Genomic DNA, 19,816 nt, shown 5'->3' on the forward strand with positions numbered 1-19,816 from the left:
CACCAATATGGCTGTTCATGTCTGTAATGCCAACTCAACAGGTAAATCGGGATACTTTTTCCCAAAGCTGACAGCTAAGTTTCCAAGAATTCAATATATATATTTGTGTGTGTGCAAGCACATATATTTATGTTTGGATAAAAAGATCAATGATAGCAGTATGTTAGGCATCACCAGCAGCAACAGCTCTTCCAGGATCTGCAGTCATATGAACAAAATTCTAGAGACACCCAGCCCACTCCATAAAAAAAAAAAAAAAAAGCAAAATTCCCAGGAAACATCAGTTTTGCTACTATTGTGGTAGCTTTGGCACATTTGAACTTGACTGTGAATGATTTTGTGGGCTAAGAGTCCAAAAAATTAAATCTAAGCCCTACTGGGCATAGGAGGCAAAGGTACAGGGGTCAGGAGTTCAGGGAAATCCTCAGCTACTTAGTGAGTTCAAGGCTAGCCTGGGCTATATGAGACCCTGTAGGGAGAAGGAGGAAGAGGAGGATTATGGGGTGGGAGGGAGAAGGAAGGAGAGGAAATAAAATATTGTCTGACCTAGTCAAAAAGGGCTAGGCATATAACAAAGAATTGGAACACCATGAGCAAGACCTAGCGGAAACATTAGTGTCTCAGACACTTACTATAAAACAACTGGGTTTTGTTGAAAGAAAGAAGCTTAAAAATATCCGCAGGGACAGGAAACTATAAAAAAAAATGACATACTAGATTTAAGAAGAACATTTGTAGAAAGCTTTACGGTTTAATCAGGGATCAAAACCACAAATACCTGCAGGGTCTAGACAGCAAACAGACGTGAGTCAGTCAGGTGGCTGGGTGAGCAAATGGTCACCTGAGCCGTTTGGAGGGCAAGCACTGCTCAGCGCCAGCAGCTGCTGTGTGACCTGGGGGGCCCAGTTTGCAGAACTTGGGCTGGCTCTAATGAATCTGGATTTGTTTTTATGATAGTCCAATTCAGGTAACATCGCACTGACCGTTATGACCACTTTTCTCCTTTTTTTCCATTTTTATGAGTCTGTGTGGTCAGCATGTGTGTTGTGTATGCACGTTTACATGCACGGTATGAGTGCACACGCACATACATGGGTGTGCACGCGCATGGAGGCCAGAAGCTGAAGCTGGGAATCATCCTTTAGCTACTTTATTTATTGAGGCAGGCTCTCTCAATCAATCCCAGAGCTTGCCATTTGTATTCCTTTTGTTATTCATGGGTAAATAACCCCACTGCGTGTAAAGACATCCACTCATCAATTGGTATTTGACTTAAAATTTTTTTACATTTCAGTGTGTGTGTGTGTGTGTGTGCGTGTGTGTGTAACGTGGCAATCAGAACAATTTTCAGGAGTCGGTTCTTTCTTTTTTCTTTTTTCTTTTTTGGTTTTTCGAGACAGGGTTTCTCTGTGTAGCTTTGCGCCTTTCCTGGATCTCGCTTTGTAGCCCAGGCTGGCCTCGAACTCACAGAGATCCGCCTGGCTCTGCCTCCCGAGTGCTGGGATTAAAGGTGTGTGCCGCCGCCCAGTTCTCTCTTTTTTTTTTTTTTTTTTTAAGACTTATTTATTTATTATGCATACAGTGTTCTATTTGCATGTATGCCTGCAGGCCAGAAGAGGGAGCCAGATCTCATTACAGATGGTTGTGAGCCACCGTATGGGTGCTGGGAATTGAACCCAGGATCTCTGGAAGAACAGCCAGTGTTCTTAACCTCTGAGCCATCTCTCCAGTCCCAGTTCTCTCTTTTCTACAACGTGGATTCTAGGAATCGAACTCTTGCCTTCAGACCTACCTGCAAGTGCATTTACTAAGCCGTCTTGCTGACCTGATACGTGGAATTTTTAATATATTTTATTTTTAAATTATACCCATATTAACTGTGGTATAGCACTTGTCTAGCACAATACCTAGCACTAAACAAAAATTAATTCCCTGGGGCCCAGGCACATATCTGATGGTCAGGCACAGAGGGCCAAAAGTATGAGACTTCTGATTTATGTCGTATTTTCCAATCCAGCCCTCAGAATGGTTCTCTGACATAAATTGTTCTAATTTTTTGTTTGTTTTGTTTTTCGAGGCAGGGTTTCTCTGTTCTGGAACTCAGTCTGTAGACCTGACTGGCCTCGAACTCACAGAGGTTCACCTGCCTCTGTCTTAAGTGCTGGGATTAAAGAGGTACACCACCACAACCTGGGTGCTTGATTTTTTTTGTTTCTTTTAAATAATTTCTTTATTCTTATTTTATGTACGTTGGTGTTTTGCCTGCATGTATGTCTGTGTGAGGGGGTCAGATCTTGGGGTTACAGACAGTTGTGAGCTGCCACATGGGTGCTGGGAATTGAACCTGGGTCTTCTGGAAGAACAGTCAGTGCTCTTAACTGCTGCGCCGTCTCTCCAGCCCCTGATTTTTGTTTTTGAGACAGGGTCTTACTATATATTCCTGGAGAGGCTGGAACTCCTTACTGGAGTTGGCCTTACTGGAGTTGGAGGCTGGCCTTGAACTCACAGAGATCTGCCTGCTTCTGCCTCCCAAGCGCTGGGATTAAAGGAGTGCGCCACCACGCCCGACTATTTTTATTTTTGTTTTTCACACCAGGACCGTGTGTGTAAAATGATACGCCTGGGGAAAAGCCCACCAATTTCTCACTCTCATTTTCCCACTAGCTCTCTCCACCAAATCCCCCGCAACGCCCCCGAACTTCAGGGGATTTGCTTGGTAAGACAATCAATGAAGCTCCTGGCTGCAACCTGGAAGTATTTCCTTGACTCAGTTTCCCCACCTGTGAAATGACTGGTGTTGGGCTAGTTCCTCTCCAGGCACTAGCTTGCCCACATTAGGTCATCTCTTTTCCCAGCATCCACCTGGGCAAGCATTTGCTCTGGTCCAGCCGGGTTTAGCCGCAGCTGCACACCCACCTGTCCCTATCCTGATTGACCGCGGTAGATTCTGCCACCCAGCTCTGTCCTGGGATCGGGGGGGGGGGGGGGGGGGCGGGGGTCAGCCTCTCGAAAAGTCTTTCTGGGCTGGACCGGTCCAGTTTACCTGCTGCTCCGGGTCAGTACACTGCGCCCCCACCAGGAGCCGTTTCAGATTAATTTGTGGTCCTCTGACATACCCCGGGGAGGTCTATCCGTGACTGGGGCAACTTATCTCCGAGGGAAAGGAAGCCTTGCGACAATGCCAATTGCCACCGGGCTCGGGCACCTTAAACGAGGACTCTAGTTTAAGCATGGTTGAGGCAGACGTCTTAGCTCGCACATTTCAACAAGGCAGCTAGCTAGCTGGCCAGAGCCCGGCGCCTCAACTCTTTCCAAGATCACGAGTCCGGAACCGCCGCCTCCAACTCTAAGAAGTCAAGCGCCCGACGAGAAACTTGCGCGATCGCGCCCGCGGCCACCAACCCAAGGCCGGGAGCACCCACGGCCTCCAGTCTGCCATCCCCAGGGTGTGTGTGTCTTGGAGGGGGGGGAGGGGTCCCCACCGCACCTGCGGCCTCCGAGCCGGGGAGTCGGCGCGCGGGCCAGTCCCGCGTGCTGGGAGGTCGGGGTCACCCCTGATCGTTTCCCGCCCCCCACCCCGTCCCCCGGGCGAGGTCCCCGAGGCTCCCCGGGGAGGGCGGCGGCGCCCGGAGGCCGCACTCCTGGCGGCCGCGCCGCTCCCCCTCGCTCTGTGCAGCTGCCCGCCCGGCGCTTGCGCACTGGGCCCCGGGCGCGCGGCGGCACCAGGCTTTGTGTGTGCGCGTATGTGTGTGAGTGTGTGTCTGTGCGCGAGTGAGAGAGCGGGCGAGTGTGGCGAGCAGGACCCGGCGGGCGCGCTCCCCCAGCCTCTCTCTCTCTCTCTCTCCTCTCTCTCTCTCTCTCCCTCCCCGCCAGAACCATGTCGGGCAGGTCGGTTCGAGCCGAGACCAGGAGCCGGGCCAAAGATGATATCAAGAGGGTCATGGCGGCTATCGAGAAAGTGCGCAAATGGTAAGCCGAGGCGCCGGCTCGCTCGCTCGCTCGCTCGTTCGCCCCCGCTCGCTGCACCGCGTCGCGGCCGCCGGCAAGCCGGGACCCAGCACCCAGAGCCGCGGGGGCGCAGCGACCCCGGGCCCGGAGTTGGCGAGGACGCGCGGCCCGGGGTCACCTGCGCCCCCGCGGGGGCTGCAGCGTCCGCTGCCCAGGTGTGCTTGGCGCGGGGTCGCCCACCTGGCGCGGCGGCGGCGGCGGCGGTGGTGGCCGCGGCGGCGACGGCGACGGCGGCTGCAACCCGGAGCTCGGGAGAGGGGGGTTCGCAGCCGGCCCCAGAAGCCATTTCGTGGTTTTTTTTTTTTTTTTTTTTTTTTTTTGTGCAAGTCACATGAAAGCGGCTTCCCGCGCGCCGGGGCCGTGATGCCGCCGCCGGCGGCGGGCAGAGCGCGAGCTCCATTGTGCAGCGCGGAGCGGGCCGCGGTCTCCTCCCGGGGCGACGCGGCGCCGGGGTCCACCCCCACCCCCCCTCTGCAACACACACACACACACACACACACCCCACGCCCCGACCCGTCCGCAGCTCCCCGCCTCCCAGGCCTCGGCGCCCTCGAGTCTGCGGAGTTTGCAGAGCGCGAGCCGTTTAAATTTAGCGCTTTGGGCAGCCTGGAGCGAGGGCTCCGGGCGAGGAAGGAAGATGGGGGCGAGCGCTGGGAAGGTGGCGGCGGCGGCGGCGGCGGCGGCGCGGCTGGGAAGCGGGGCACCCATGGCTCCCCACCCGCTCCGCGCGGGGGCCGGGAGCTCGCGGGGGACGCGAGGCTGGCTGCCAGAAGCCCGAGTCCTGGGCCGTGTCTGCCTTCTCCCAGCTTGGAGCTGGTGTTGGTGTGGCGGAGAGAGCGGGCGACCGTTGTTTTTGTTCTCTGCACTGGGGGAGGAGGAGGGGGGACCGCGAGGTTCGGTGTGGGCCGTGCGTGTTTTTCAAGCTCAAATTAGATCGTGCCCGGCGTGGCCTCGTTGTCATTAGTAGGATGGAACATTTTCACGGGCCTCGTCGGGAGCTTGACTCCGAGGCGGCCCCAGAGGCCAGGCCTGAGGCGCCAGGAGTCCACCACCAGGTTGGGTCAGACTTGTTGAAAACTCCCTGCTCCCTGATTTCAACTTTATTATGGCTTGTTTTTTTTTTTTTTCTCACGGCTGCATCGGGGTCTGAGAGGGAGACGAGCAGCCGCGAGGGTGTCCCCAAGTGTCAGCGGCCGCGGGCTGGTCCTGCCCTTTATAGGAACTGGCCAGGCCCCACTGCAGGCTGTTTGTTTTGGGGGTGTCGCTTCTTGAGTAACGTCTCGGTGGTTGTTGTCTTTTTTTTTTTTTTAAACACTACTCGGGGGGGGGGGGGGGCTTGTCTCAGGTCTGGTGGTGTCACAAGTTAGCTGTCCTTTCAGAGTGAAACCCCAACAAACAACAACAAAAAAAAAGGCAAGGAGAAAAATCAATAAAGTCCACGTGCTCCCGGGCCTCCTATGGAAAGGGCTGTCTGCGGATGGCCGGATGCCCGCCGTGGGCTGGGTTTGGCTCCAATGGGACAAAGAATTTTCACAACCGTGAGAAGGGGAGGCTTTCCAAAGTTGAGATCCAAGTCCTGGGTGCCGGGAGCTCCCCTGCTGAGCTAGGCGCCCAGTGCCCAACTGGAGCCATTTAAAAATGGCAGAAACAGCTGCGGGCCAAAACACAGAGGAAAACACACGGTACCCTCTCTCCTGTGGGACTCTCCAGGGAAGGCTGGGGTGGCCCCCCCTCCCCTGCCTCAGTCCCGGTGCATAGAAAGAACTGATGTGAGGGCGTGAGTCCCTTCTGTCTGTCACCCGCCTGGAGGGTAGAAAGGGCCCGGTGTAAGCTGCCTTTCTGGTCCTGGAGCTGTGACAGCTGCGGCTGAGTCTGCCAGCTGCTCCGCAGGGCGGGCAGATGGAGGGATGGGGCTTTCCACCCTGTGGGCCCCAGAGCAGCAGGCCTGGAGGCTTCCATCCTGGCCGGTTCACAGCCTGCCAAGCCTGGGATTGGAGTGGGGGATGTGGCTGCCTTCTTTCCTATGTTTTTTTAGGGGAAATAAGCACATCATGACCTCCAAAGACCTCTCCTGGTTAAGTTTCTACTCCAGTTCCTTGCTGTGACCTTGAGCAGAGTAAGAAACTCAGTTCTGTCACCCGGGCAACCCCGGGGATTCGGTGCTCCCTCGCCTTCTAGAACTGTTGAGGACTGACAGACCCGTCAGGAGTCGTCACCGGAGTACACAGGAACCCTTGTAAATGTCCTTACGTGAGGTGGACACTGTAGAAATTTTGGTTTTGCTTCACTCCCCGTTTTAAACAGAAATGGAGGGGGCTTCCTTGAGGTGCAGAATCTGGTCTTTGCCTGTCTGTAGAACAGTCTTGCAATCCACCCTGAAGGCTTCGGGGCTGTTTATTAACTGTGGCCACCAACCATGCATTTCACCACTGGCTGAGACATGGGGTTGCCAGAATTAGCAAATGAAAATACACAGCACCCAACTACATTTGAATTTCAGATAAATAGCAAAATGATTTTTAAAAATAAACCTTTCTCCCTGGGTATGGTGGTGCATGCCTATCATCTCAGTACTTGTGAGAATCAGGAGTTCAAGGCCAGCCTCAGCTACCTAGTGAATTCAAGGCTAGCCTGGGCTACATTCAAGTTTCTCTCAAAAAAAGCAAACATAAATGCAGTTTTCTGCTGAGATTAATGCTTTAGTGGTAGAATTTGGACTTAATATGAGCAGGGCTCTGGGTTTTGTCTTCGGCCTGTACACACACACACACACACACACACACACACACACACACTCTCACACACTCACACCTTTGTGTTAAGTATATTCCATGAAATACACATACCGACACATATCGAAAGTTATCCGTTTATCTGAAAAATTCAAAATCAACGAGTCATTCTGTATTTTATCCAGAGGGGAGCTGAGGTGCCTGGCATTCTGTTCAGTCCGAAAGCCTAGGGTGGTATTTCTCCTCATACCCTCTTGGCCAGCCTTTCCCTTCCTTTGCCCTGCAGAAGAAGCCTGTGTGAGCTGTGGCCTCCCTAGCCACAGTTGGAAGCTGTTTCTCATCTCCTTTCTGCCTGGTGTCCCAGCAGAGCAGGTTGGTGGGGTGTGAGGTGGCCCAGAAGATGGCTGTAGGAGAACAAAATGGTTGGCCCCTTTTTGGGAAATTGGGCCAGACTTAGGAGGCCCCGTGTACGAGTGGAAAAGACAAAGGGGGATCAGAGCTGCATAGTAGACATCGGTCCCGAGCCTTTCTGCTCTTGGTTCAAGGGGTCCCTTAGCAACTTGCCATAAAGACAGTGGGCAGTTTGTTGGAGGCTTTCCACCCATCCCTGAGAGAGGCCATCTGAGGGACACTCAGACCCTCCTGATTAGGATGAGGACAAGTCTCCCAAGGTGACAAAGACTAGCCCTGTAGTGAATGTCAAAAGATGGATTTAGAGCTCTCTGGAGTCAGCAGGGACTCCTGGAGCACACTGGACCTAGATCCAGTAGAACCCTGGAAATTTCCCTTGGCCTTGAGAATCTATCTGAAAATGGACTCTTGTAGTTTATATAAGAACCTGAGCTGGGGAAGAACTTGGGAGCTATATTCCCACATCTGGGGCTTCCTTTCATCCTTTTATCTCAGGAACACGATTCTGGTAGACAGGGGAGGGAAGCTGGTTCGGGGGCCATGGAGGCAAGAGGACTCGGGCTCTGTGCGGAGTTAGTTTCATGACTAGGTTGAGCGGCAGCCTGGTGGTCCGTGTGAATGCCTCCAGGTGGTGAGAGGTGGGGGCTGGGAGGGGAGCCAGTGTGTGTCATCTGGAGCACGCTGTGGCTTCCAGGGGCCATGTGGGCCCCAGATCATGTTTTGAGAGTGGCCAAAAATCTGGTTTTTATGGCTCCCTCTCTCTTTAGTTCTTGCTTCTACTTTGGCAATGGAGTCAGCTTTTGAAAAGTCCTAGGAAGGTCCAACACGACGGGCCTGTGGGTCATGTGTTTGCCGCCCTGACTGCAAGGTAATGGGAACTGTCCTGTTCCCTCATCATGGGAGCGGCCAGCTGTGTGTCCCCCATTGACGGGCATGGGGCGCTTATAGGAGATCTCAGCTGCTCCCCTGAGCCAGCGCCTTTGTGAGGGCTCTGTCCCGCTTCCCAGGAGGCCAAGAGCTAAGTCCCAGGGCAGAGGTCAAATGTCAGTCCCAAGGTCAGTGTCTACTTCTTTTGGTTTGTTGCTGTTTTATTTATTTATTTTCCTGAGATGGGGTTTCTCTGTGTAGTCCTGGCTGTCCTGGAACTTGCCTCCAGCGTGCTGGGTTTTTTGTTTTTTTTTTTTTTAATTCTTTTATATTTTACTTATTTCTGTCTGTGCTCGCACATAAGGGGGAGGAGAGAGCCCTCACAGATTCTATGATGCACCTCTTGTGGAGGTCTGAGGACAGCTTGTGGGAGTAGGCCATCTCCTTCCACCATGTCGGTTCTGAGATCTGACCCAGGTCATCAAGCACCTTCACCTGTGACCTATTGAGCCATCTCACCAGCCCCTGTTGTTGTTGTTGTTATTATTATTATTATTATTATTATTATTATTATTACTCTCACCATGTAGCTTAGAGCCACCTGGGACCTAGAGTTAGCGATCATCTTGCCTCAGCCTCCCAAGTGCTGGGACTTAAGGTTGCTAAAATTGTACATCATCATGCCCAGCTCCCAAGGTCAAGTTCATAACTCTTGCCTCTGTCCCAAAGCCCCCTCACTTTCCACACCTAGCAATAGTCTACAAACTGTTTTCTCTCTGGGGTGACCTTGGTACTCCAGTGAAGAGGTCATCAGCTCGGGAAGAAGGAACCAGTGTGCAGCTGGTGGCCTACAGTGCTTGCTAACTTCAGACATTCACCCTGGTTCCGGTCATCTTGAGAGATCCAGAACTCTGGCATACTTTCCAGCCTGAACTATGGCCTTTGCGTTACAAGTTAATTATTTAAAAAAAAAAAATTAAATTAACACTCTCCGACTTTGAATTGGTTGATTTACTAAGTCTCAGACCAAGAAAGCTAAGTCAAGGGCTTGTGAGTACTGATGGGGTGACTTTGGCCTTTTGATTCTAGAAACTTCTGTCCCCAGGTGGTCTCTAGAATGGACTTTTCCTGTCCATGGGCAGCAGAATAGCGGAGGGTGGACTCTGGCATCAAAACCTATATTCAATCTTTATTTTACCGTGTTTTGTCTGTGCGACCAAGACCATGGTAAAAGTTCCCGGAACGCTTGTTTCCTCATCCGTAAGATGTGTTCCTACCTTTTAGTAATCTCAGAGAAAGGAGAGAGAGGAGAGGGGTCGTAGAGCTTGGCCTCTAGTACACAGTGGCCATCAGGCTTGTATCTCTACTTGTCAGTGAGGTTGTTCCTGGGAATGGCCCTCTCCCTCCAGGTACCTCCTGAGTAGAGAGTGAAAGATGGTGCCTGTGGCTTGTACACTCCAGGAGGCAGGAAAGAGATGGAGGTAGACCTCTGTCTTCACTTCATGCTTCCCCTGCTAAAAGGAGCACGGGCGGGGCCTGACAGATGCTCTGGAAAGCGCGTCCCTCCATCCGGTGGTGCCGCCGAGGGTTTGGATTCTCACTATGGGGTTATGAGTTCACCTCCTCAAGTCTCTCACTTCCTCGATCTGTTGAGTGGGAAGGTGACACCATGTAAACATCAGTGTATTAGCACGTGGGAGCAACCAGAAATGGTCTCCTTGAACAATGACAGCTGGGAACTTGGAGACCTGACGGGGCAGAATTTGTGGATGGAGGTGTAGGGTTTGGTTAGCACCCCTCCCCCAGCACTACCCAGAGCCTCAGTAGTGACAGGGCTCTGCTGTGTGTCCCAGTAGCCTGTGAGGGGAAGACCACAGGTAAAGTCGAGGTGGAGAAGCCAAGGTCCTCACATTGCCTAGGTAGCAGCGGGACTGTTATCGTTGGAACTGCAGCCATGCCTCTTCCTCTGATCTCTCGTTTCCCTGTGGGTCCCTTGGATCAGCTGGGTTCCTTTCTGAACTTGCTGAAACTTCGGGCTACCTCCCTGAGATGGCCAAGCTGGACCCCGGACTGTTGGGGTTTAAACTCCACCTCTGCCTCTGGTGACTCCCCAAGTTGTGCCTATCCCCCCCTCCCCAGGTACAGGGCCTCTGAATATTAGGAGGTGACACTGTCTAATAGTAATAGTCTGGCAGATGGTAGTGACTTGGAGAGGGCGCCATTGTCGTCCCCGATGAAGCCGGTCACCCCTTCCCCTCTTGCAATCTGTCATTTTCTCCTTCTCATCCGTATCCCCATCTCTCCCGGCGGGGCACTTGGGTTCTGTCCTGTGGGAATTTAGAAGCCAGGTGATCAGGGGTCCATGTGGAGCCTCAGCTGAAAGGATCCGTCCCCACAAGGCCCGGCTCACCTCTCAAGGCCACCCCACCCTCTTCTCCGCCCCTGTGCTGTTGTGAAGGGAAGCGGCCAGGAGGGTAGGGCTGTTGCTTGCTTTCTCCGTTCCAGGAGGGTAGGCCGGATGAGGCTTACATAAAGCCAAGGGCATTCCCATGGGCCCCAGCCATCAAGGACGGAGCTGGGATTCCAGCCGTGTCTGTGTGATCCAAGCTTGCTGTCTTAGCCCCTGGGCTACACAGACGTCTCTTTGTAGCTGTGACCTCTGCCACCTCCACCCATAAGCAGTCCTGTCGTCCTGTCCAAAGCCCCCCCGGTTATGGGCTCTTCCTCATTTCCTGCAGGGAGAAGAAATGGGTGACTGTTGGCGACACCTCCCTACGGATCTATAAGTGGGTTCCTGTGACGGAGCCGAAGGTTGACGAGGTGAGTACACAGGGTTGTCATGTCTTCATCCCCTACCCAGGGTGGCCTCTACGGTGCAGGAAATCGAGAGGCTGTCGGGCTCTGTCCATGGCCTGGGGACCTAAAACCAAACTACTTGGAAGGCACAGAACCCAGCCTAGGCCTAGAAAGCCCACTGGGCCTGGGTCATCAGCCTCCTACAGTCCTACCCTAGAATCTGGCCCTCATTGACAGGGGGAATGTCCCTAGAAAGTTGTCCTCTGTATTACGAGCCCCACAGTCGGTCAGTGGAGACACACTTTTATACAGGGCTCACTCCCCGCTAGAACCCTGGGCACTATGTGTAGAAACAGGCGGCGTGGTACTCAGGATACCAAGCCTCCGCCTTCGCTATGGCCCCATTCCTGAACACCCATCCATCTGGCAGACCCTGCGCTCATGCTTTATACCGTTGTCTTACTTAACTATCTTTTTAGATCCTTTCACAAGGGGAAGACATGATCTCTAAGAGGTATAGCCACTTCCCCAGAGTCATAGTTACATCAACGTGGAGACTCCAACTCAAGTCTCTCTGGTTTTGAGATGTATGTGTTCTCTGTTGCTGGAGAGCCTTCTAGTAGTTGGGGCCGTTGGTAGATCAGGAAGGAGAGAGCCGAGTATAGGGATGCCTGTACCACTTCCCAGAGGGGCTACCGGACGAGACAGATGGGATGGTGGTGGCCATGCTGTGTCCTGGAGAAGGATGCTTACAAGCAACCAACCCACTTCCCACCAAAAGACCTTTGTACTACTGGTCTTTTCCATGCCTGCCCCTGCCCGGGTTACCCATACTTGGTGCCCTCCTCTGGGAGGACGAGAGCTTGGCCCCAACTGCTTCTGAGAGCAACATGGCCATGGTTGATAAGTTTTGTTATGGGGCAGCAGCAGCTTCCTCGGTAAAGACGGAGGCTAAGCTTCCCTTCCAAGGGACTTGCCTCTTTGACCCATCTTCAATAAATAACCTGCTCCTTGAGCTCTCGAGGAGGGGGCGGGGGTGGCGGCACAGGAACGGACGGACACAGATGGACACACACACAATTGGTACCAGGCTGGGAACTTAGGTAACTGGCAACCCTTCTCATTTTGACCAGGGTTTCTGAAACCACCAAGCCCCCTCTTACCATAAGGGACCAAGGCTTGGCCTGTCCACCTGTAACTGGACAAAGAGCAGGGTGTCCCTGGTCCTCGGAGGCAGTTCCTGGCTCCAGCCCCTGCCTGGGCCTTGCACATCATTAGGTGATATAGAAATGCTGGCTGTGTCTGAGGAGACGTGGTCCCTGCTCTCAAGGAATTTCTGATCTCATTGGGGGAAGGTAATTATAGACTAGCAGGAAGCAGACATCAGGGAGGTGCCAAGTGGAGTATGATCAAGGGGAACGTGTAATATATGGGAAGGATGGGACAGCTCCGACTGGGCAAAGCACACTGGCTATAGATGGAGTCAGACAAGCCCTGGCTAACCTGTGAGGCTGGATGCATCACCTCACCGTGGGGCCTCCTGCCCTCTTCCCTGTGTAGAGGAGCCATACCTCATACCTAGCTTGTGGTTTCTGTACCCAGAATGTGCACTGTGTTCCCTGGAGAATACCTGGCCTAGCATAGGGTTCCAGAAATGCTGAGTCCCTTTCAGTCCCTCTGAGCCATGACAGCCGGGTGCTGCCTAATCCCTCTTTCTCTAGGGCTGAGCATCTGGGTAAGATGCAGATTCCTGGGCCCTACCCCAGACAGCTATGTTAGAATCTCCAGACAGCCAGGAATCTGCATGGGGTCGGGGGTGGGGTCAGCTTTATGGTTTTAAAAAATTCTCAATTAGGAGCTGGGCAGTGGTGGCGCACAATTTTAATCCTGGCACTTGGAAAGCTACTGGTCTACAGAGCTAGTTCCAGGACAGCCGGGGCTAAACAGAGAACTCCTGTCTCAAAAAATAAAAACAGGAAAAGAAAAGAAAATACTCAATAAGGACACAGTTATACCATCTTTTTTTTTTAATAAACAATATTTTTGAAGTTTTTGTTCTTTCTAATAAGCAGAACAGTTGTCAAAATTCAGATGTTACTTTCTTTTTATTTGTTTTGTGTGTATGTGTCATGCATGCATGTACCATGGCATGTAAGTGGAAGTGAGGAGACAATCTGTGGGGGTCCGTTCTCTCTACCGTGTGGGTTCCAGGGATGCAGCTTAGGTCTTCGGGCTTGACAGTCACATGCCTTTCCTGCTGAGCCCACTCACGGGCTCCTGTTCCAGAATTCTAGCCGAGAAATTTGAATGACTATGGCCCTGCTACCTCTGAAGTGCGCTCTCATTGTTTCGTTTTATTTTATGTTTTCTGAGACAGGGTCTTGCTATACAGCCCAGACTGGTCTCGAATTCACTCTCCTCTGTCTCAGTCATGCTAGGATTGCAGGCCGAAGTGCATTCTTTGAAAGGGTGAATTTTGCTTTGAGGGTGCAGCTCCGTGGTAGAATGTTTGCCTAGTGTGTGTGTGCTCTGTGTTCTTCAAACCACACGATGCTGGGATTGGAAGTGTCTATAATGGCCTAGTAGTAAAGGCCGTTGCCACCACGCCTGATAACCTGAGTTTGATCCCTGGAAGTCCCATGGTAGAACGAGAGAACCAATTCTGGAAAGTTGCCTCTGATCTTTGCCTATGCACTGGGCAACCTCCCCCACTCTACCCCCTGCACACACATACAAGTAAAATATAATGTAAAAATCAGTAATTCTTGTGGGCCATTGGTGGCGCACGCCTTTAATCCCAGTGCTCGGGAGGCAGAGGCAGGTGGATCTCTGTGAGTTCGAGGCCAGCCTGGTCTACAAAGTGAGTTCCAGGACAGGCTCCAAAGCTACGCGGAGACACCCTGTCTCGGAAAAAAAAAAATTAGTAATTCTATACCATTTTCATCAGTACCCGTTAGCAGTTACTCCCCATGCCACCAGTAATCATATGTATGTTCTGCCTCTGTTCATTTGTATTTTCTTTAAATGTTAGTTTAAAAGAAAATGGCTTATTTCTTAACGTGTATGAATGTTTTGTCTGCATGCATGTATGTGCACCCCATGCATGCAGTTCCCTCAGAGACCAGAAGAGGGCATTGGATCTCCTGGAACTAGAGTTACAGCCGATTGTGAGCCACTATATGGGTGCTGGGAACTGAACTTGGGTCCTCTGCAGGAGCAGCCAGTGTCCTTAACAGCTGGGCCATCTCTCCAGACCTATTTAAATATTAATTTTGCCGCTTACCTCTTCCTAAATCTGCCACCTGCATACACACACACCCCCTCTTGAGTTTACCTCCCTGTAGGTAACAGTACATCTACTTTTACCCTTCCAGAGTGTCCATGCTCACTAGTGTGCACATAGGGGCAGTCCCCTCAACACACCCCACCAGTGCTGGCAGCTGCATGCTCTGCCCCTCTTTGTCTTGGGAATATTGAGGTATTTTAACATGTTCATGCCTCACAGATCTTTCTGATTAAAATCCAAAGAGAGCCACCTTAGTCTCTGTAATGGTTGCATTGAACCATCAGATCGTCTGTGATTTACTTTAGGAGTTTTTTACCATCACTTATAGAAACCAAAATGATTCTGTTTCCTTGAGAACTGTGGGTGTGGCTCACCCTCAGAGCACTCATCTGGTATGTATGAGGCTCTGGGGTTGATCCCCAGCACCCCAAAAGCATCTTCTCCATTCCCCACTGCCTCTTTGAATTTTCCATCCTTCCCAACACTTTGAGAAAGGCAGTCCCTAAGGGGCTCAAGAGTGACCCATGTCTTTGCCATGGCCATACCTGCCCTGGCCAGCATGACAGTCACCACGACCTTGCCCAGAGTTTCTCCCTCCAGAAGAAGACGTTCTCACTAGCCAGGGTGTTGGCCTGCCTGCAGGTGACAGCCCCACAGACACGTGAGACGATGTCTCAAAATCCTTCCCTCGGTGAGACGCTTTGATGCCAAGGTGGGCGCGGAACACCTTGTGGGCCTCATTCAAATGCAGGCCAAGACAACCTGCCAAGGCTTGGGGACTCTGACGGATGGAATTAAATATTCATGCCACTCCCCGCGGCTGCTTGTGTACTCGCGCGCGTGCACATACACACACACACACACACACACACAAACACACACACACACATACGTGATTGACTGACTGGATTTCTGCTCCATGTTTCTCCTCTAGAAAAACAAGAATAAGAAGAAAGGCAAGGATGAAAAGTGTGGCTCAGAGGTGACTACTCCAGAGGACAGCTCGTCACCAGGGATGATGGACATGCACGGTGAGCCCCACCACAGCGGGCTTCCGTGCCCGGGCCTCAGGAAGCCCTGAGTTGTGTTTTTGTTTCTCTAGCTGGTTTGTTCACATTCCAGGCAAAGGGTAGGAGGGCTGGGCGAGACTGCCAGGCCTCCGTGCCAAGGAGGAGCTCTTCAGAGGAGACATTTCTTTCCCGGGCATACCTAGCCAAGAAACAAAACAGAAACAGAAATCACACCCTTTCCTCACCCAGGGACACAGTCTCACAGACGATCCCAGCAGCCCTGCCCACCCAGGAAGATTTGGGAGGGGGGTGTGTGTGTGATGTGCCAGACCCATGATTGTATTTCCCACTCTCCGTTTTTGCTTTGCTCTTGGGGAACTCCAGAATGGGTTTCTGAGTAGATCGTGGTCACCGTAGGAACCCGGGCACTGCCCTCTCTTGATAGCCTAACTTCCTTGGCTGTCTGATTTTTAGAAGTTGTGATGTGTGTTCGTCCTATCTGTCAGGGTGAGGCTGGGGCCGTGATGTAGCCAGTCTCCTGTCTTCACCTTGTCTGTCTGTCTCTCTCTCTCACCTTATTGAGAGGAAAGGCTCAAATCACAGTCCTATGGCTCCGTTGAAATGTCCATAAAATGCACACGCCTCATAGCCAGCCCAGTCCAAAGCACAAGATGTGCACCGCCTGTCCCGACAGGCCTCTCTAACCCTCTTCCCGCTTGCCCCATCCCTAGGAGGAGAGCCATTGTAGACATCCCAACCTGAAGTTTTGGTGGGAGATGATTCGGTGTCTGTCACTATAACAAAATGCTTGAGATGCTGCAGTTTGAAAGAGGAAAGGTTTGCTCGGGCTTCCGGCATCAGAGGCTGAGTCTGTTCAGTTGATGCTGTTGTTTTGGGGCCTCTGGTGGGCTAGCACATCATGGCAGGAGCAGCGAGGTAGAGAAAGCTGCCCGCTGGCCAAAGAGGAAGCGGAGTAGGCTTCCTTGGAGATGCGTGCCTATAGTCCCAGTCTTCAGGAGGTAGAGACAGGAAGATCACAGCCTGGCCTACATAGTGAATTCTAGGCCAGCCTGGGCTATAGAGTGAAACCGCATCTCAAAACCAAGGGGGCCAAGGGGACCCCTTCAGTGGCCAGAAGACCTCCCCCTAGGCCCCACCGCTTAAAGTTTCTACTGCCTCCCGACTGTACCAAGCTGAGGATTTAGCCTTTAACACATGGGCCTTTGGGGACATTTAAGATTCAAACCATATAGCGGCGTTTGGTATTTGTAAATCAGAAAACCTGCTTTACTGCTGTTGTTGGAGAAGTCAGATGTTGCTGCGCTGGAAGCAGCTGGCTGCGACAGGAACAACGATCATCCCTTAGGGGAGACATGGACGCTCTAGTCCCCCCTGGCCACCCCGTTCTGTCTCCAGGTTGGCCCCACCCTTCCAGAATCTACAGTACTTCTCTCCCCTCCCCACCTCTTTCTTCCCTCCTTCACTCCCTCTCTCCCTCCCTCCTCTCTCTCTCTCTCTCTCCTTAGTTTATTTATTGTTTGTTTTGTTTTGTTTTTTTGTTTTGGAGGACAATGTCTCACTGTGTAGCCCTGGCTGGCCTGGAACTCATTGTGTAGAGCAGGCTGGCCTCAAACTCACACATCTAACTACCTCTACCTCCCGAGTACTGGGATTAAAACCATGTGCCACTACACCCCATACATTTACTTAGTATATGTGCACATGCTGTGGCACACATGTGGAAGTCAGAGGACATCTTGTGGGGGTCCTATCTTTCCCTCCACCCCGTGGGTCCCGAGGATTGAACTCAGGTCCCCAGGCTTGGTGGCAAGCACCTTTTACCTTACTGAGCCATTTTGCCAGCCCTGTATTGGGAAATGTTTGTTTGTTTTTTGAGACAGTATTTCGCTCTATAGCCCAGGCTGGTCGAAAATGTATTATGTAGCCCAGGCTATCCTCAGACTTGTAGTGATCTTGTGTCTCTGGCTCCCAGGTACTAGATACGCATCCAACTCCTGATCTTGATTTTAATGTTTTGACTTTCGAAGTTTTTTTATTGCATCTATTTATTTTGTGTGTGAGTTGGGGAGACGTAGGAGTACTACAGTGTCAGAGGACAGCTTGTGGGAGGCAGTTCTCTCCTTCCACCAAGTAGGTTCCAGGGATCGAACTCAGGTCGTCAAGCTTGGTGACCAGCAGCACCTTTTCCCACCGAGCCATCTCGATGGCCCATGCATGTGTGCGTACTCTTGGCCGTTCTAAACCTTTTGTACAAGGTGGTATCCAGTAGATTAGTTGAAGTCAAAAAGGAATAGTGACTCGCTGAAGTTGCTCATGCCCTCAGACAGAGCCTGCCTCATCCTGAGAATCCAGGCAGAGGCAATAAGTACACTGGTGTTTTAGTTAGGGTTACTATTGCTATGATAAACACATGACCACAAAGCAAGCTGGGGAGGAAAGGGTTTATTCAGCTTACACTGCCACGTTGCTGTTCATCATCGAAGGAAGTCAGGACAGGAACTCAAGTAGGGCAGGAACCTGGAGGCAGGAGCTGATGCAGAGGCCATGGAGGGGTGCTACTTAGGCTTGCTCCTCCTGGCTTGCTCAGCCTGCTTTTTTACAGAACCCAGAACCACCAGTCTAGGGGTGGCAGCATCCACGGTGGGTTGGGCCCTCCCACATCAGTCACTAATTAAGAAAATGCCCAGCTGGGCGGTGGTGGCACACACCTTTAATCCCAGCACTTGGGAGGCAGAGGCAGGTGGATCTTTGAGTTCAAGGCCAGCCTGGTCTACAAAGCGAGTTCCAGGATAGGCTCCAAAGCTACACAGAGAAGCCCTGTTAACAAGCAAAGAAAGACCCGAGATCCCAGAATGTAGTGGCAGCACAGGTCTGTAATCCTAGCTCTCCAGAGATGGAGGCAGAGGGATCAGGAGTTTGAGGCTGGGCTACGTGAGACTACGTCTCAAACAAAACAACAAAACTAGGGTTGGGGTGTGGTTCCATTGACCGAGTGATCACCTGGCTTGCACAAAGCTCTGGGTCCTATCCCTAGTACCGTGTAAACCGGGTCTAGGGGTACAGGTCTGTAATCTCGGAAGTTCAAGGTCATCATAAGTACCAAGCTCAAGGCTAGAGTGTATTTCCTTTTCGGGGTGAGAGATGGAATATGGCCCGGTTCCCTGCCATTCCGAAGCAGCCCCTCACTGACTTTTCCAGGACCTCCCGAACTGTGTCGTTTCGAGTTAGCGATGTAACCTCTAGCCCCCTGGTTGGTTTTAACCTGTAGAATGCGGTGGCAATGCCTGCTACATGAAGTCCTTGTGGGCATTAGAGGAGACAATCTCCGAAGAGCCTTGGCATGTTAACAGCTACCATTTATGAAGCCAGTCACAATGTGCCAAGCGTCTGGTAACAACAAGGCTCATCTCACATGGCGGGGGGGGGGTGGGGGGGGGGGGTGGGGGGGGTGGGGGGGGGGTGGGGGTGTCAACTCACCCCATTAGCAAGCTGATAACTTCCAATGCTAGAGTTGACATGTGAGAGCCTTTGTGGACAAAATCTAGACTTGCTGCCTGGACCGATGGGGAAAGAGTCAGCTCCTGGACATAAGGAACATATTCACCCGCCCCCCCCATCGTTTTCATTTTAGCTCATGAACGACCAAGACCAAGGCAGGGGTGGCCAAGCGCGAAGGCTTGGGGACAGATGTGGTGGGCCTGGCAAGAGTGTTTCCAGAAGGTGGGGAAGGGGCCCAGCAGGAGCTGTGGAGGTCACCCACACTGGTGTCTGTAATCTACAGATTCGGCCATGTCAGCTGTGGACCACGGTTCCCAGGTCCGGGCCCCAGCATCGGCCTGGTTGGACATTAATGCTCACGGTCATTATTAACAGAATTTCCATCACGTTTGGGTCTTGACCCAGGGAAATTTAGACTTTCTCGCAGGTAAATGAGGAGAACACATATTCACAAGAGAATGCTTTTATGTAACTAGCATTCCAGAGTATAGTTACATGAGATCCGCTGGGCTGTGTGACTGCCTGGTGCTCCTCCAGGTGAGGGAAAGGGGAGGCTAGGAGTTGAGAGTTGGTCTACATCAGATGGGAGGCACACATCTGTAATCCCAGCCCTGGTGAGATAGAGGGAAGAGGGCTGGAGTTCAAGGTCATCCTCAGTGTCTCCCGAGGCCAGCATGAGCTACATGAGACTCTGTCTTAAACAAAAACCAAAAAACAACAGATAGATCTGAGGGGTCAATTCTCCCATCTGTACGAATTTTGGTAGCAATATCAGGTAGGTAGGTAGGTAGGTAGGTAGGTAGGTGCCATGAGTGGGTTGTTAAGTGAATGCAGTGTCTGGGCATGGGAGCGCACCTGTAGTCCCCAACTCCCTGGAAGCTGAAGCCAGAGGATTGCTCAAAACTATGAGTTTGGGGCTAGCCTGGACCACATGGCAAGGCCTTGTTTTCAGAACATAACGGGATAATTGTAAATGCTCTTTCTCAGAGCATGACACATAGTAGGTACCCAGAGCTCTTGGAGTGCCTCTGCCCTCCTCCTTTTTACAAGGCCCTACACACACAGCACCGCCCACAAAGACAGCCTCAGATTATAGTGCTGTTTATCTTGTTTGAGACTGTCAATTTGTTTTGTTGTTGTTTTTCAAGACAGGGTTTCTCTGTGTAGCTTTAGAGCCAGCCTATCCT

At 52.0% G+C, this 19,816-nt stretch overlaps 2 protein-coding genes across 3 annotated transcripts in view; both read left to right on the forward strand.

Annotated features, from left to right (window-relative positions):
- Window positions 1-10,838, forward strand: part of Cfap251 (cilia and flagella associated protein 251) — a 99,911-nt gene extending 89,073 nt beyond the window's left edge. For both annotated transcript variants that reach the window (XM_052755380.1, XM_052755379.1), the window contains exons 23-24: window positions 3,874-3,969; window positions 10,757-10,838. The gene's annotated coding sequence lies outside the window, so the exon portion shown is untranslated. The remainder of the gene's footprint in view (window positions 1-3,873; window positions 3,970-10,756) is intronic.
- The window catches only part of Bcl7a (BAF chromatin remodeling complex subunit BCL7A), a 37,116-nt gene continuing 20,390 nt past the window's right edge, over window positions 3,091-19,816 (forward strand). The window contains exons 1-4 of the mRNA XM_052755384.1: window positions 3,091-3,446; window positions 3,874-3,969; window positions 10,757-10,838; window positions 15,035-15,131. Of these exons, the coding sequence (XP_052611344.1) occupies window positions 3,878-3,969; window positions 10,757-10,838; window positions 15,035-15,131 (271 nt within the window). The 5' untranslated portion in view covers window positions 3,091-3,446; window positions 3,874-3,877. The remainder of the gene's footprint in view (window positions 3,447-3,873; window positions 3,970-10,756; window positions 10,839-15,034; window positions 15,132-19,816) is intronic.

Source organism: Peromyscus californicus, unplaced genomic scaffold (assembly GCF_007827085.1).
Source record: "Peromyscus californicus insignis strain IS unplaced genomic scaffold, ASM782708v3 Scaffold_2__1_contigs__length_46816999, whole genome shotgun sequence".
NCBI classification, from domain to species: domain Eukaryota; kingdom Metazoa; phylum Chordata; class Mammalia; order Rodentia; family Cricetidae; genus Peromyscus; species Peromyscus californicus.